The 19,085-nt window shown below is 33.2% G+C and overlaps 1 protein-coding gene across 1 annotated transcript; it reads left to right on the forward strand.

Moving 5' to 3' along the window:
* The first annotated feature begins 264 nt into the window (after positions 1-264).
* Positions 265-17,337, forward strand: LOC137385668 (developmentally-regulated GTP-binding protein 2-like). The gene is made up of 13 exons (XM_068072182.1): positions 265-270; positions 3,637-3,727; positions 4,433-4,521; positions 8,316-8,387; positions 8,518-8,607; positions 8,948-9,008; positions 9,090-9,180; positions 11,568-11,731; positions 12,116-12,213; positions 13,371-13,447; positions 15,076-15,223; positions 15,406-15,459; positions 17,170-17,337. The coding sequence occupies exons 2-13, from the start codon at positions 3,664-3,666 to the stop codon at positions 17,254-17,256; spliced, it is 1,095 nt and encodes a 364-aa protein (XP_067928283.1). The 5' UTR covers positions 265-270; positions 3,637-3,663; the 3' UTR covers positions 17,257-17,337.
* The last annotated feature ends 1,748 nt before the right edge of the window (positions 17,338-19,085 follow it).

Raw genomic sequence — 19,085 nt, forward strand, 5'->3', positions numbered from 1 at the left:
AATTTTAGTAAAATAATGATACAAATTTTGAGTTTAAATATTTGATAAAAAAACAAAAGGCAGTCTAATTAATTGCTTTTTATATGTTATATTTACACTTTTTACGTAACTAAACTACTAAAGTTATATTAAACGTTTGATTGCCAAATATTGGCAATACTGTAGTTGGTCTGAATTGAATGAGACAGCTCGATCGCAACCTATTATCTATCGCAGCTAGTACGCGTTCTGTATAAAGTTCATATCCGTTTCGCTGTACACGCATTTACGGTGAGAATTTTTTACAAAGCTGTTTTGGAATATATCCACATAAGTTGTCGACTAGCTTTAGTACATAGTGGCTGTTGTCATATGCCTTGTGTTTGTATTATTTAGACCTGCGTAATATACTAAACAAAGTAATTATCACTTGTGGACAGGCCTGCCAACCCAAGAGAGAGTGGGGCAATGCTTGAGATTTGGTTTTGGGGCAATTGATGTATCAATGATAGTATATATAAAATTGTGGAAATTAGGGCAAAAATCTCACACATTTCTCACGCATTTTCATTTTTTCTTTGGGCTGATTGCGTGAGTTTCACACCCAATGCGTGAGAGTTGGCAGGTATGGTTGTGGATTTAACTTGAGAGGTCGGTGTCCAAAGAGTTTATTTAGTGCTATAAGAAATGCTGACTTTACCAGTATTTAGTTTGTGTGTCAGTGGCATGCCATGAGAAGTTAGAGCAAATTTTATTGATAGTTAGCCTAACAATGCTCAACATATATATTTGTCTTACACTCAGACCTGCCAACCCAAGAGTGGGGCAATGCGTGAGATTTGGTTTTGGGGCAATTGATGTATCTATGATAGTATATATAAAATTGTGGAAATTGGGGCAAAAATCTCACGCATTTCTCTCGCATTTTCATTTTTTCTTTGGGGTGATTGCGTGAGTCTCACGCCCAATGCGTGAGAGTTGGCAGGTATGTTTACACTTCTCCCGAACCTCCTGTGTAGTTCACGCAGCATTCAATGGCCTATTATGATAAATATTTTAATAATACAGATTATTTACATGTTAAGTGAGGAGACGTCACTCTTTGAAACTAAAACTGGTTATTGATGACAGTCTCCAGTCAGCTTTTATCACTTATGCTTACTATAGTAACTTGCTAGAGGTGCTATCCTGACCTCAAATTAATGCAAGCAGAAATATTTCCTGTTTTTTGTTCACTATCGAAAAGTTGTTGAATTAAGCATAAACTAAAAGGGTTGCATAAGACTACTTGCTCGTGCATAAGATTAATGACAGCTTTGGTAACTGAAGCACTAAACTGGATCACTTATATTGATTTTAGATTACAGAAAACTTATCATTCTGATACAATGCAATAGGGGAGGGTGGGACACGTTGCAACAAAAATTGCATTTTTGGTCTTAAAATTTTCCTAAAATATTGGAATATAATGTAGATGAGCACAAAGGATGCAGAAACTTGTTTTACATATATATGCCAATTCTACTGGTTGCATACTATGGAAAATATCACAAAAGTACGTTGAAACATCCTATGAGGTACGTTGAAACGTTCTTGAATTTCATAGTTAATTTTAGTTTTATAGGTGTGTTTTCTTGAATTTATTTTTAGCCAAACAATTCAAATTTCCACTAATTATTTGAGCAAGAAAAATGTGAAAAGAGTTCCCTATGAACTGCAAAACACTGTGTACAAAAATCATGACACAAACTTCTACAGTAAAACAAAATATACATAGATGTTGATCTAAAGATCAAACTTTTATTTCTATATATGTTAGAATTTGTAGTTATGATATCAAAATTGTCCAAAAATTTAGGGGTTCATTGTGAGGATTAAACTTTTAACTACATCATCAAGGTTTTATCAAACAGCAGTTTCAATACTACTCGAGCTGTTCCTTCTATAAGAATAGAGGGGCAATTTGTGACGTGTCGCAACTTGCTTTTCTATTCTTATCATTGAAACATGTTGCAACTTGTCCCATACCCTTTGTGTTTCAACGCGCCCCAAATGATTCTGAGTAACTGAAATGTTCATCCTAACTCAGGATGATGTAACATCATGAAGTTGGTCGGTGCATTGTAAAGAGAACATGTCTATAGCTGCTTCTACTGACTTTTGTTAACTTAGGATGACATACAAAGAAGATAAGCAATTCTCTAAATTTGGATGTAAAAATAAAAGGGCAAAACATTACCAATAAATTTTACAAAATCATGGCTCACTTAAATTGCTGTTATCATTTCATGCATATCTCATAAAATGACCTAGAAAGCTCTTTAGTTAGTGAGGTAAGAATTTAAAAGGATGTAAACAAGCAAGAAATTTGAGGAGTGTTTCAACGTGCCCCGCGTTACAATGTGCCCCACTCTCTCCTATTTATTTGTGTAATGCCTTCATATTACAGTATAGTTAAAATCTGTTATGGAAATTGTGGTTTGCTGGGAGGTTTTACTGTTGGAAGATGGTGTCACAATAACTAAAGCTATGTCAACTTGGTTTGTTGAGATTAACAAACTCTATTTTAACGTTTTATCCAACCCTGCGTGTCATGAAAAGCAACTGAAATAAGGATGTAGTATAGTTTTGTGTAAACCTTGGCTGTACACACGGCTTATTGCTCTGAAATTCTTTGTCAGTCAATAAGGTTTCCTTATTGGGTTACCAGACAGGGCGACAACTAATGCCACCTTCACTTTCATTTCTGTTTTGTGATAAGATACTTAAATAGTGAAACAAATAAAACAATAAATAAAAATAATACCTTTATGAAGTTGCAGAATATTACATCGACCGTGTAAAACAAAAAAACAGACTTTTTTACCAGGCAATCACTAGGAAGTCACTCCACTTGCAACGATTCTTCACCATAGTAAAAGATTTAGGCATGATTTAAAACCAAACTCAAATTATTGTATAGCCTGTAGCAGTTAGTCTTTCACCCTGTTTAAGTCAATCTCAACCTCTACTGGTACTTTTTGTATAAACCGTGACTCTACTGATCAGCTAACTACAGGTTCATTGTGTCGGCATCTGATGATTGTGTTGAGAAGCTCAGTTAATGTAGTTTCAACTCCTGGTTGTGATATCGGTGATTGTGCTGGTCATTGGTGGCAGTTTTTAAAAAGAACCTGCTTTTCTTGATATGGTGCGGTACAGACTAACTACAGACAAACTAGCGTGGGTAATTCATAAGCTGAAACACTCCAGCTTTTGCCACATTGAACTTGCATATAAGAAATAGTGGCTAATCATTTAGCCTAAATATGTAGACTGAGAAAACCTTACAAGTTCAATGCATAAGAGAAAAGAATTGTAAAGTTTTTTTCACTGCTTTTAAGAGATGTTTGGTGTAAAAACATACTTCAGGGTTTTGAGATCAAGAATTTTTAATAACTTGCTGATCTAAACTTTAAGGAAAGAGAAACAATATTGTAAAACTGCATATCTTAAACGTAAGTTTAGGAAGGTTTTGCTAATTTTTACTGCTGATAATGTTATTAATTAAATATTAATTACTAATATTGTTTTAATTTGTTTCAATATTTTACTACGTCAACTTATTAGCTGCAGGTGTTTCTCACCTTTTTGTATTTGTGCTCTTATCCATTGTAGGTAGGAGTGTATCTTATCAGTCTAATCATGGGTATCCTTGAAAAGATAGCTGAAATTGAAAGGGAAATGGCGAGGACCCAGAAAAACAAAGGTATAGATTGAAAATTGTTTCAAGTACCTCATGCTATCAGTCAATGATACAGATTACAGCCATATCCATTGCTAGGCATTCTCCTACTTGCTGGTAATAGAGTTAGTAATAGAGTGAGTAATAGAGTTAATGATAGTGATAGAGTTAGTGATAGAGTTAGTAATAGTGTTAGTGATAGAGTTAGTGATAGAGTTAGTGATAGAGTTAGTGATAGAGTTAGTGATAGAGTTAGTAATAGAGTTAGTGATAGAGTTAGTAATAGAGTTAATAATAGAGTTAGTGATAGAGTTAGTAATAGAGTTAGTAATAGAGTTAGTGATAGAGTTAGTGATAGAGTTAGTGATAGACTTAGTAATAGAGTTAGTGATAGAGTTAGTAATAGAGTTAGTGATAGAGTTAGTGATAGAGTTAGTGATAGAGTTAGTAATAGAGTTAGTGATAGAGTTAGTAATAGAGTTAATAATAGAGTTAGTGATAGAGTTAGTAATAGAGTTAGTAATAGAGTTAGTGATAGAGTTAGTGATAGAGTTAGTGATAGACTTAGTAATAGAGTTAGTGATAGAGTTAGTAATAGAGTTAGTGATAGAGTTAGTGATAGAGTTAGTGATAGAGTTAGTGATTGAGTTAGTAATAGAGTTAGTGATAGAGTTAGTGATAGACTTAGTAATAGAGTTACAAATTGAGTGTTCCCTCTGTTTTCTGTAGCCACTGAGTACCATCTGGGGCTACTCAAAGCAAAGCTAGCTAGATACAGAGCACAACTTATTGAGCCGAGTGGTAAATCTGGACCAAAGGTATGTAAACATTGACTACTCGTTGTTTACTCTCCACTCCTTATTTTTCCAATTTCGCAATGCCGTCTTTGTTTTAATGAAGACTACATATAATTTAGGTTTATTAAAATTGTTTTATAATCAAATTATATGCTGACTTATATAAGATTTGTAGCAAGGCGTTGCAAAAACCATTATGCATGTATATTGGAAATGAAGTGGCTACTTTTATTGACTCTCGAGTGTTTTTTCTAACCAACTACTAGTAAACTTGAACTAAAGGTTAGCATACTTTTTCACTATTTTAGCGTATAAAAGCGTACATCATACCACGATATTATAACATATAAATACACAGCATATGTATTACACAGCACCATGTATTATCATTGGCAGCAGTAAACTGCTCTTCTGTGACTTGGCTGGTTAAAATTAAAACAAGTTTCATTCTCCTCTGGCTGCTCACCATCCTAAACAGTGTTAGTAGTAATGATGTGTTGATAGTTGTAAGTTAGTAGTAATGATGTGTTGGTAGTTATAAGTTAGTAGTAATGACGTGTTGGTAGTTGTAAGTTAGTAGTAATGATGTGTTGGTAGTTGTAAGTTAGTAGTAATGATGTGTTGATAGTTATAAGTTAGTAGTAATGATGTGTTGATAGTTATAAGTTAGTAGTAATGACGTGTTGGTAGTTATAAGTTAGTAGTAATGATGTGTTGGTAGTTATAAGTTAGTAGTAATGATGTGTTGATAGTTATAAGTTAGTAGTAATGACGTGTTGGTAGTTATAAGTTAGTAGTAATGATGTGTTGGTAGTTATAAGTTAGTAGTAATGATGTGTTGATAGTTGTAAGTTAGTAGTAATGATGTGTTGATAGTTATAAGTTAGTAGTAATGATGTGTTGATAGTTATAAGTTAGTAGTAATGACGTGTTGGTAGTTATAAGTTAGTAGTAATGATGTGTTGGTAGTTATAAGTTAGTAGTAATGATGTGTTGGTAGTTATAAGTTAGTAGTAATGATGTGTTGATAGTTATAAGTTAGTAGTAATGACGTGTTGGTAGTTATAAGTTAGTAGTAATGATGTGTTGATAGTTGTAAGTTAGTAGTAATGATGTGTTGATAGTTGTAAGTTAGTTGTAATGATGTGTTGATAGTTATAAGTTAGTAGTAATGACGTGTTGGTAGTTGTAAGTTAGTAGTAATGATGTGTTGGTAGTTGTAAGTTAGTAGTAATGATGTGTTGGTAGTTATAAGTTAGTAGTAATGATGTGTTGATAGTTGTAAGTTAGTAGTAATGATGTGTTGATAGTTATAAGTTAGTAGTAATGATGTGTTGATAGTTATAAGTTAGTAGTAATGACGTGTTGGTAGTTATAAGTTAGTAGTAATGATGTGTTGGTAGTTATAAGTTAGTAGTAATGATGTGTTGGTAGTTATAAGTTAGTAGTAATGATGTGTTGATAGTTATAAGTTAGTAGTAATGACGTGTTGGTAGTTATAAGTTAGTAGTAATGATGTGTTGATAGTTGTAAGTTAGTAGTAATGATGTGTTGATAGTTGTAAGTTAGTTGTAATGATGTGTTGATAGTTATAAGTTAGTAGTAATGACGTGTTGGTAGTTGTAAGTTAGTAGTAATGATGTGTTGGTAGTTGTAAGTTAGTAGTAATGATGTGTTGATAGTTATAAGTTAGTAGTAATGATGTGTTGATAGTTATAAGTTAGTAGTAATGACGTGTTGGTAGTTATAAGTTAGTAGTAATGATGTGTTGATAGTTGTAAGTTAGTAGTAATGATGTGTTGGTAGTTATAAGTTAGTAGTAATGATGTGTTGATAGTTATAAGTTAGTAGTAATGATGTGTTGATAGTTATAAGTTAGTAGTAATGACGTGTTGGTAGTTATAAGTTAGTAGTAATGATGTGTTGATAGTTGTAAGTTAGTAGTAATGATGTGTTGGTAGTTATAAGTTAGTAGTAATGATGTGTTGATAGTTATAAGTTAGTAGTAATGATGTGTTGATAGTTATAAGTTAGTAGTAATGATGTGTTGATAGTTGTAAGTTAGTAGTAATGATGTGTTGATAGTTATAAGTTAGTAGTAATGACGTGTTGATAGTTGTAAGTTAGTAGTAATGACGTGTTGGTAGTTATAAGTTAGTAGTAATGATGTGTTGATAGTTATAAGTTAGTAGTAATGATGTGTTGATAGTTGTAAGTTAGTAGTAATGATGTGTTGATAGTTATAAGTTAGTAGTAATGACGTGTTGATAGTTGTAAGTTAGTAGTAATGACGTGTTGGTAGTTATAAGTTAGTAGTAATGATGTGTTGATAGTTATAAGTTAGTAGTAATGATGTGTTGATAGTTGTAAGTTAGTAGTAATGATGTGTTGGTAGTTATAAGTTAGTAGTAATGATGTGTTGATAGTTATAAGTTAGTAGTAATGATGTGTTGATAGTTGTAAGTTAGTAGTAATGACGTGTTGGTAGTTATAAGTTAGTAGTAATGATGTGTTGATAGTTGTAAGTTAGTAGTAATGACGTGTTGGTAGTTATAAGTTAGTAGTAATGATGTGTTGGTAGTTATAAGTTAGTAGTAATGATGTGTTGATAGTTATAAGTTAGTAGTAATGATGTGTTGATAGTTATAAGTTAGTAGTAATGATGTGTTGATAGTTGTAAGTTAGTAGTAATGATGTGTTGATAGTTATAAGTTAGTAGTAATGACGTGTTGATAGTTGTAAGTTAGTAGTAATGACGTGTTGGTAGTTATAAGTTAGTAGTAATGATGTGTTGATAGTTATAAGTTAGTAGTAATGATGTGTTGATAGTTGTAAGTTAGTAGTAATGATGTGTTGATAGTTATAAGTTAGTAGTAATGACGTGTTGATAGTTGTAAGTTAGTAGTAATGACGTGTTGGTAGTTATAAGTTAGTAGTAATGATGTGTTGATAGTTATAAGTTAGTAGTAATGATGTGTTGATAGTTGTAAGTTAGTAGTAATGATGTGTTGGTAGTTATAAGTTAGTAGTAATGATGTGTTGATAGTTATAAGTTAGTAGTAATGATGTGTTGATAGTTGTAAGTTAGTAGTAATGACGTGTTGGTAGTTATAGGTTAGTAGTAATGATGTGTTGATAGTTATAAGTTAGTAGTAATGATGTGTTGATAGTTATAAGTTAGTAGTAAATATGTGTTGATAGTTGTAAGTTAGTAGTAATGATGTGTTGGTAGTTTTAAGTTAGTAGTAATGATGTGTTGGTAGTCATAAGTTAGTAGTAATGATGTGTTGGTAGTTATGAGTTAGTAGTAATGATGTGTTGGCCAATCTCGGTTGTTTATGAAGAAAGAAATTTTGGTAAATGTCTGTAGTTTTCAATTACATGTAAGTATTAGTTCATGGCCAATACAAAATTGCAATAATATTATATTCAACAAGCAAAGGCAGCTCACGGGAGATACTGAACGTAGCATGTGTTATTGTGCAACGTAGTGTTATGAAAAGTATAATAGCCAGATAAGCGTATAGTTTTGGCTAGCTCTAAGATAGGCATTCCGGGTATACAAGCAAACTCTTTTGTGCAAAATGCTCAAATCATCTTTGCTTTTACGACAAAATAAATAGTCTAACTTCACAACAGCTGCATCACTAAGTTGTGATAATTTGTGGGTGAATAATTGTTCTAATTGGAACACATTTTGTTGGTGGCAAAGATATCAGAGAGCGACTGTGGAGCATTGCTCTCGTTTATATTTAGATTTTCCATAGGTTCAATAAGATAGGAAAGCTTGTTTATCCGAGTTCTTAATGTTTCAGGGTGAGGGCTTCGATGTTCTGAAATCAGGAGATGCAAGAGTCGCACTTATAGGATTTCCTTCTGTTGGTAAGGTACGATTCATCATCTTATATTCTCGCTCAAGGTAAAGGCCTGACTCATCTTCAAGCTGCTTCAATATCCTGTTGACTCCTTTTCAATTCTTACAGCTCGTCGAAGTGATGCATAAATTGTCTGTTTCAGTCGACATTGTTGACGACAGTGACCAAGACCCAGAGTGAGGCTGCCGGATACGAATTCACAACCCTGACATGTATACCAGGGGTCATTGAGGTCGGTTAGCTTCGGATATTTGTTGACTCATTGTTTAACTCGCAGCTTCAACTCATTTATAACAACAACAAGGCTGATCAGCAGTTTTCAATAGTTGTAATGGTAGGACAATTCCTAATAACAACCTCTTAGACTCATACCATTTCTGCTCTTGTTATTGTTATTAACTCACTGTTTAGTATAATTTATATTAATATTATTGTTTCAGGTTTATACACAGTAATGTGTGGAATACATCTGTTTATAATATTTTTCCGCTCTACTCTCAAAATAAAGTTCAATTTGTAGGTATATTGATTGATATCTTCTATTTTATTGTTTTAATATCTTACTGTTTCAGTACAATGGAGCCAACATACAGCTTCTTGATCTACCAGGAATTATTGAAGGTGCTTCGCAAGGTAAAAGAATTGTTTGCTAAAATTGCTGCTGCATACATCACAACAGTTAGAACAGTGGCTATGTCATGACTGTTTTCACAGGAAAAGGAAGAGGGAGGCAGGTTATTTCTGTTGCCAGGACATCAGATCTTATCGTTATTATGTTAGACGCAACGAAAAAAGAAATTCAGAAGTGAGTATATATACAAGGTACTTTACAGTGATGGATATTTCTATTATGTCCTTGGTATCAGATCTGTGAAGGTATGTTACAGTAATATGATATTTCTATTGTCCTTAATATCAGATCTGTGAAGGTATTGTGTTCACTGAAGTATCAGTTTAGTTATATCTGCTTATAGGCTACAAGTAGATTAATTTTTAATTCTGTAGCACTATGTTTTATCCTAAGTATGTGGCTCTCCTTGTATACATGCCGCAATACATTGAAACATTTTTATCTTGTAGATATAACATAATACGTGCAAATAATAGATGTTTGACATAATAAAATGCCAAGTAACACATTTAAGAGTTCAAGTGTAAATTATAGATTGTGTTTTATTTGAGTTCTTGTAAAGGATTAAAATTATGTCAACGTACAGAAACTATGGCGGCTGGTTTTGACGATATTTATAAGCCTGACTATCTTATGAATTTTTAACCTTTTACATCTATATATACGTATATAAATCTCAAAGTTTGTGTGTTTTCTGTGATTCTGTACCTTGGTGTGTCCAGCTATAGCTATTAGTATCTTGGAATGAAAAGCTCGCTGTGTGCTGGATTTGAACTCAGGAGATTGCGACCGCAAGTTTCAAACCACACATTTAACCACTGAGATATACAGTCCTTAGCATTCAATTGCTTTTATCATATACCGTACACGCTAAATGTGCATTTTTGATTATTAAATAATATTACCTTTTTGAATTTGTTAGTTTTTTAAGTTGTTTAAAAACTAATTTTTTGCTACCATTACCTATTTTTTTAATTTGTAATTTTTAAATGTACCATTTCGATTTAAAATGTGCCATTACACTTCCATTTCCAGTTTTTTCTTTGGTCCGATTGCTAAATTGGTAAAGGCTGATACTTTTCACATGAACCATTGTATTATCTCGAGTAGGAATAGCCTCTGCATTCTGTCTCCGTTTGGTCCGGCAAAATACTAGACAAAGACAGCCCGGTATCTCATTTTTACATTTGTGCCAGTATCGAGAGGTACCAGTATCGTTGTATTCAATGTTTTAATATATAGCTTCTGCTGGAAAAGTAATCTTTTTTATACACACACACTTCTATGCACGAATTGTTATTATTAATTCAACATAATTATTCAGGATTTTTCTCAGTTCCTATTAATTGTATTATTACCAAATCATCTTTTATTGTAATCGTAGTAAAACAGACTTAATTTAGCTATTACTTGCTAATTATTTCACATTTACATTTAAAAACTTTTATAGTCATTTTATTTTGTTTCTTAATTTATTTGACCTGCAAAAAACATTTTCCTCGTGATATGAAGTTTGAAAGTTAGAATAGTAACTGTTATATGTTAAAGAAAAATAAATTTTCTGTGCAAAGACTTTTGTTACCCGGGCATTCATCTATAAACCAAGCCATCTCTCATATACTTATCTATAAACCTAACCATCTCTTATACACTTATCTATAAACCAAGCCATCTCTCATACACTTATCTATAAACCTAGCCATCTCTCATACACTTATCTATAAACCTAGCCATATCTCATACACTTATCTATAAACCAAGCCATCTCTTATACACTTATCTATAAACCAAGCCATCTCTTATACACTTATCTATAAACCAAGCCATCTCTCATACACTTATCTATAAACCAAGCCATCTCTCATACACTTATCTATAAACCAAGCCATCTCTCATACACATATCTATAAACCTAGCCATCTCTCATATACTTATCTATAAACCTAACCATCTCTTATACACTTATCTATAAACCAAGCCATATCTCATACACTTATCTATAAACCAAGCCATCTCTCATACACTTATCTATAAGCCAAGCCATCTCTTATACACTTATCTATAAACCAAGCCACATCTATAAAAATGTTCACTTCTCATATATTTTATCTATATTATTTTGCCAACTAAGATATGATTCATAACTTGATATTTACTGGCTCATCTATATTGGATACATTTATATTAAATAATTTTAATATAATATTATTATAAATCTAACTAAATGCTATAAAAGTAGGTGGTACTTGTTGCTTTTAGCAATGGTATCTTCATAAACTCAACTTTTATTCTGCGTATATTTGTGAGTCATTTTTTTATTTTATTTAATCAATGATATAATTTATATAATTAATTAATAATTTATATATATTAATATAATTTGTTATATCTACTATATTTATTTCACGATATCTATCAATAACTATTTACGGCAGATAGTATTATTACCTGCTATAGATGTGCCATTTCTCATAAATTATTGAGTAGTAGTTTTTATTGAAAAATTGATCTACTGTTCATCACTTTTAGTAAATTTATTTATTAATATTTGTCTATGGTAGGGAACTCCTTGAGACTGAATTAGAATCTGTAGGAATTCGGCTAAACAAGCGCAAGCCTAGTATCTACTTCAAGCAGAAGAAAGGCGGAGGAATAAAGTTCACAGCAACTATTAATCTAACCAAGTGTGATGAGAAGATGATACAAAATATTCTCCATGACTTCAGTATCCTTTCACTCATGCTTAATATTGCTGCTGATACATCATTGCTGTCCCCTTTGTTGTGTGCAAACTAAAATGTCTAGACTGAGGGAGAAAAGCATTTTGTATGTACACCATGTCAAGTCTATTTAGCTGAGAAGAATGGGTATATTATATTGGCTTTTAGTAATTCAACATAATTCTGATTAAAGGCGAGATAACTCCTTACAAATTTCTTACCATCTCAATACATTGCATGTAGGCTCTGGCCTGTCTACCATTTCCTGGTTGGGTGGGGTCAGTGATAAAGGTTCTTACGAATCTGATGTTTATTCATGTTTTAAGGTTATGATTTTCTTTTGTACATCTGTTTACGCTTTGTTACGTTTCCTTTACATGCATCTTCAGAAATATTCAACGCTGATGTAATATTCAGAGAAGACTGCACCTGTGATGAGTTTATAGATGTTATTATTGGTAACAGAGTCTACATGCCTTGTTTATATGTAAGTATTACTGCTGCCCTGTCATACCTGCCATGTCTATATGTACATGTATGTATTACTACCGCCCTATTATACTTACCCTGTTTATATGTAAGTATTACTGCTGACCTGTCATACCTGCCATGTCTATATGTACATGTGTGTATTACTATCGCCCTATCATACTTACCCTGTTTATATGTAATTCATACTACTGCCCTATCATATCTGCTCTGTTTATATGTAATTCATACTACTACCCTATCATATCTGCTCTGTTTATATGTAAGTCATACTACTGCCCTATCATATCTGCTCTGTTTATATGTAATTCATACTACTGCCCTATCATATCTGCTCTGTTTATATGTAAGTCATACTACTGCCCTATCATGTCTGCTCTGTTTATATGTAAGTTATACTACTGCCCTATCATATCTGCTCTGTTTATATGTAAGTCATACTACTGCCCTATCATATCTGCTCTGTTTATATGTAAGTCATACTACTGCCCTATCATATCTGCTCTGTTTATATGTAAGTCATACTACTGCCCTATCATATCTGCTCTGTTTATATGTAAGTCATACTACTGCCCTATCATATCTATTGCAGTTCTCTCCTCATTTTCACGCTTTTTCCCTTTTCTTTTTTATTCTTTTTACTTTCACATTGCTCTCCTTATGTTCACATTGCTCTCCTTATGTTCACATTTCTCTCCTTATGTTCACATTTCTCTCCTTATGTTCACATTTCTCTCCTTATGTTCACATTTCTCTCCTTATGTTCACATTTCTCTCCTTATGTTCACATTTCTCTCCTTATGTTCACATTTCTCTCCTTATGTTCACATTTCTCTCCTTATTTTCACATTTCTCTCCTTATGTTCACATTTCTCTCCTTATGTTCACATTTCTCTCCTTATGTTCACATTTCTCTCCTTATTTTCACATTTCTCTCTTTACTTTTCCATCCCTCTTCTTACTTTCATATCTTTCTCTGCTCACAACTTTTTCTTGCTTTCACATTTCTCATCTAGCTTTTGCAATTCCTTCCTATTCTAATTTCATTTACTCCTCTCCTTCACATATGAGTTATGAGCGGATTTATAGGCATAGCACATCTTTCTTTTTTCACTTCACCATGTAAATTATATAAAGCTCTGTGTTTTTGTAAAGGTTTACAATAAGATAGATCAGATATCAATGGAGGAAGTTGACCGACTAGCCCGAAAGCCTCACAGTATTGTTGTTAGGTGAGTATCCAGACTCTTCTTATCTACAGATTTAGACATCTCAGGCTAGGTGTCATTGTTGGTAGTCGGATTGATGAGGAAGGCTTATCTGAGATTGACAAATAATATTATCATTTTTGGAATCAGGTATTTGTATCATCCTTTTTCATACCATGTGCATACCTGTATCTGAACTAGATTACAACTGTTAATGGATTCACTACATAATGGTGACGTCGTCAGCTCGGCATCTCCTGAAATGATGTCTGTGTGATGACCGTACTATAGCATCGGCTGTTATGATAGCAACTTTCTTATTCTCTTTTAATTCAACTTTATAAATCATAAATCATTGTACAGTTAATCTGACTTACATTTTAATAACTTTGAATAAGTGTTTTTACTGAGTAGTAGTTTGTTTCAATTGGTGACAAATTTATTTTTGTGTTTGCGAGATAATATGACTGAAATGTAACTATTAGAAAGAAGAAATGAAATCTATTAGAAAGAAGAAATGAAATCCAATTTTATATTCCTTTTTAGTTTGAATCGGTTTTATGAGTACTTCTTACGCATTGTTTGTTTCCAGCTTTTGCCATTTGTTTGCTGGATTTGGTAAAGAATTTTGGCTAGAATGTTGGCTGAATGATCGAATAAGAGAAGGCCTAGTGATGATGACTCCGACGTTATGATATTCGCACTTTTACTACAATCGCTATCGTGTTGTCGCTGCGACAGTTGTTGTTTTAAAACAATAACTATCGTATAGTCACTCTACTGAACAATAGTTATCGTATAGTCACTCTACTGAACAATAGTTATTGTATAGTCACTCTACTGAACAATAGTTATCGTATAGTCACTCTACTGAACAATAGCTATTTTATAGTCACTCTACTGAACAATAGTTATTGTATAGTCACTCTACTGAACAATAGTTATTGTATAGTCACTACTGAACAATAGTTATTGTATAGTCACTCTACTGAACAATAGCTATTGTATAGTCACGCTACTGAACAATAGCTATTGTATAGTCACTCTACTGAACAATAGTTACTGTATAGTCACTCTACTAAACAATAGTTATTGTATAGTCACTCTACTGACAGTTGCTGATCTAACAGTCATCATAAGGAACTACTATATACTATCTCTCATACTTTTACACCTGTCTTCCTTTTTGATACTCCTTACTAAGTGATAGTACCTACGACTTGCAGCTGTTTGTTTGTTTATTTTCATCTATAATATAACCACAAAAAATAATATGAAGAGTGTTTCTCACAGTATAAAAGGACAATAGAAATAGAAAAAAAATGTCACTCCAGGGAAGGTGATGATGAGGTCCCTGTGCGCAATAGCAAAGCTAATCAAGACGCGGAACCTGAAAGTAGAGTCAGCAGAAGTCTGTTTAGTTGGTTTAGTCTAGTCTGGTTGTCAGAGGTAGCGCTTCAGTTCATCTTTGAAAGAATTAGCATTTACAATTTTACGCAGTGTAACCGGTAGTAGATTCCATAGCAATGACTCTTGATAATCCAAACAACATTGACCAGCTTTTGATTTAAACAATGGTATTTTTAGGTTTATGTGTGTTTGACGAGTAGTTAAATGTGTTATCGTCCTGTTTTTGTTTGTTTCATAAACAGCTGTAATATGAAGCTTAACATGGATCACTTTGTGGAGGAGCTTTGGGAGCACCTCGGTCTCATGAGAGTCTACACGAAACGCCAGGGCAAAAAACCTGATTTTGAAGATCCACTTATATTGCGGGGAGGCTGTACAATTGAGCACGTGGTACGTATCTTTCTCTCTATGATTGAGTACATAGCGGGTCTTTTTATACGGTTCAATACATGGCTGCCTTTTTGATTAATTAAGCATATGGTCGGTCTCAATCTATGACATTCAATGTTTTTTTGTATTCTATAAGTTTATTTACTTATCTGTATAGCATGTTGTGTTGATCTCTGTTGCAGTGCCATGTGATACACAGAACAATAGCTGCGCATTTTCGTTACGCACTCGTTTGGGTGAGTCACAGTCATCGCCGTTCTTCATCATTTTTTTTCCAACTGCTCTTACACTTTGCATTCATTTCCTAGCGTAATTGTCACACAGGAAGAAGTTATCATTTTATTGCCATCATTGCTTGTCGGAGCCATGAGACTATTGTGTGGGGAGTAGGAAGACTGGTGGGATTGACAGCAGTTGAAAACTAAAAATTAAGCATAATAATAAATATCTGTTATCTAGTGTATGTAACCCTGTGTATTGCAATCTTTCTCTCTACCGCTGATCCTAAGCATTGCTATGTCTCTATTTCTATTGCTGTCTTCGAGGTAAAACACCACAAAAATTACCTCTACTGATTATTATTCTATCAATTTACTGTACAAAATTATATGTTTCAACACATGACCATTATATGTTTCAACACATGACCATTATATGTTTCAACACATGACCATTATATGTTTCAACACATGACCATTATATGTTTCAACACATGACCATTTTATGTTTCAACACATGACCATTATATGTTTCAACACATGACCATTATATGTTTCAACACATGACCATTATATGTTTCAACACATGACCATTATATGTTTCAACACATGACCATTATATGTTTCAACACATGACCATTATATGTTTCAACACATGACCATTATATGTTTCAACACATGACCATTATATGTTTCAACACATGACCATTATTATATGTTTCAACACATGACCATTATATGTTTCAACACATGACCATTATATGTTTCAACACATGACCATTATTATATGTTTCAACACATGACCATTATATGTTTCAACACATGACCATTATATGTTTCAACACATGACCATTATATGTTTCAACACATGACCATTATATGTTTCAACACATGACCATTATATGTTTCAACACATGACCATTATATGTTTCAACACATGACCATTATATGTTTCAACACATGACCATTATATGTTTCAACACATGACCATTATATGTTTCAACATATGATCATTTTGATATGTAAAGCTAATGTTTGACCAAATTAACTTCGTGTGTCAAAGTTTGACTGTATTTATTTTGGGATCATTTTTGCAACGCCTTAAGAAATAGAGGTTTATCAGGAGCTCACGCTTTTGTTATGTTAGTAAAAGAGGTGCCCTATCAAAAACTCATTGTTTTGCTATGGTTATAAATGTGTCCAATCAGAAGCTCATGGTTTTGTTATGAATGCGCGAAGAGTGGCCAGTCAGAAGCGCATGCTTTTGTTATTGTTTAGAAAATGGTCTTTGGTCAAAGTCAGTTATACGTTACAAAATATTAGGCCTTTTTAGTGAAATGTGGTTCAGGTTAATGGAATTGCTCTATAAAGTTTTTATATCGTAAACCTCAATCAAAAGTTCATGAGAATGTGCTATCTTTGGCATTGTTCCAAAGGTGATTAGTTCCTTATCTAATTGAAAACACATCATCTTGTCAATATTCTAGAGAAACAACATATACCAGTATGTATATATAATTAATGTAAAGAGTTATCGATTACAGTTTATGGTTAGTTTACACATGACATACACTTATGAATAATCCGTTGTTCCAACAGTGTATTCATCGAGAAAAAATTATTCCTATTTAAGTTCTCAGTTAATAAACAGTACATAACTAGTCCATTTAGTGCTGTCTCACAGATGGGTTGCTGCAAAAATTTATTTGTACACATGCTTGTTAACAGGGTCAAAGTTGTAAGTTCAGCCCACAAAGAGTTGGCATCGCCCACACCGTTTGCAATGATGATGTTGTACAGATAGTGAAGAAATGATCAGGAGAAGATGACTCCTCTTTATTTCAAATGCTGATGCCCGAATAGTGTGGCATATTGGCAATATGACAGGCTGGATATTATATATATCTTCATTCTATTTTGAACTTGTATACAAATTGCTTCCTTGCCTTTGATAATAAATTTAAAACTTTTTGTTAGGATTGCATTCTGCAAAAAATATATTATCAGTGGAAATATAGCGCAGTTTTCTCACTAGAGTGTTTAAACTACAGTTCTGTTTTATCATACACATTTCATTAAGTTTAAAAACTGCATTCATAAGCAATTTTCAAGTTTGACCTAGTCTGAGATTTATACCAGTCAATCATAGAAGAGTTTTGTACTTCAAGGCGCTTTAACTAGAAGCATTGGCACAATTTTTTTACTTCAAGTCTTTGAACTTAAGTTAATCAATTTTGAAAAAAGTGCTCTTAATGATTCGCTGTCGCTGAGGTGTCTCATGATTTTAGTTTAAGAAAAGACACTTATTACAGCTACTAGAGTGTTTGCTCATCGAGTATTGTTTAATCTACCTGTGTTTAACCACTGCATACTATTTACCAATTATGCGGATGTCTGTCATTTATTTCCGGATTGTTAAAACTGCGGATTGGTATTCACCTTCCATTGACCTTTTGTGATAACTTTGTCGAGTGGAGAAATTGTCTTCTTCTTATTTAAAAAACTAAGCGCTGCCTTGCGGATTCTGAGCAGTCTAGAAATGTAACTCACAAGTGCTAGTAGTCAGGAATGTTTCTTTAACTACAGTTTGTACTGCCAGCTATGGTGCCTAACAGTGCCTCGTGTTGCGCGTTCACAACTCGAGTTGTACAACTCGAGTTGTGAACACGCAACGCGACTTTTCAAAAGTAAGGTGCAATATACTGGTATTACGGTAGCATAACCGGAGATCAGGTTATATTAACAATGGTATATCGATAGGCACCCGTTAGCTAATAGAAATTAAACTATGTATAAACCGTAAAACTAGAGCTAATAGCGAATTATACTGCGCCGAGTTTGCAACTCGAGTTGTACAACTCGAGTTATATTTACCAACTCGAGTTTGTAAAAATAACTCAAGTTACACAACTCGAGTTCATCAAAAATCCAGGCCGAGTTCTTTTAACAGCAACTCGAGTTCAACAACTCGGCTTGAGAACATCTCATCATTTCATTTTCTCTAGCTATATTTTTTATAGTATATGGAATTTATTTTGGTGCATCATTAAACGCCGTTGAAATAATTTCTATGTTCATTTTCGGTGTTCATTCAGTTTTTTGTCAGGTTCTAGAGAGATAACTCTTTTTTCATTTGAAAAAGAAGTGGCCTACCTCCCACGTAGATAGTTTTTTAGTTTGCTTTTTACATTCCACAATTGTTTTTGTCTCGTTATATTTATAGAAATAAATATGCGCAAATATCGCCAATATGTATATAATTTAAATGTGTCTATATATTCAAACTATTATTATTAAATTTCTGTAAATGAGACACCCCAATTACTCACTTTGCTTTTTTACAAACCCGTGTTAGTTTGGCGCATAGGTAACACAACTCGAGTTAATCATAAACCCAGGTCGAGTTGTACAATTCGGCAACTCGAGTTGGACAACGCGGCAACTCGAGTTGTGAACGCGCAACGCGAGGCACTGTAAGGCGCCATAGCCAGCTCATAGCACAGGAACAAATTCACGGTGGTGCATGTAAAAGACTTATAAAGCAGTTTACAGTTCATGCAGTAGAAGAAGTTCAGTAAAAGGTGACATTTTTTTTGTTTCGGTTGCTGAACTGATGAGAAGTCTTCCAAGCAAGAGAAGGTTTG

This window comes from Watersipora subatra, chromosome 1 (genome assembly GCF_963576615.1).
Source record: "Watersipora subatra chromosome 1, tzWatSuba1.1, whole genome shotgun sequence".
In the NCBI taxonomy this organism is placed as follows: domain Eukaryota; kingdom Metazoa; phylum Bryozoa; class Gymnolaemata; order Cheilostomatida; family Watersiporidae; genus Watersipora; species Watersipora subatra.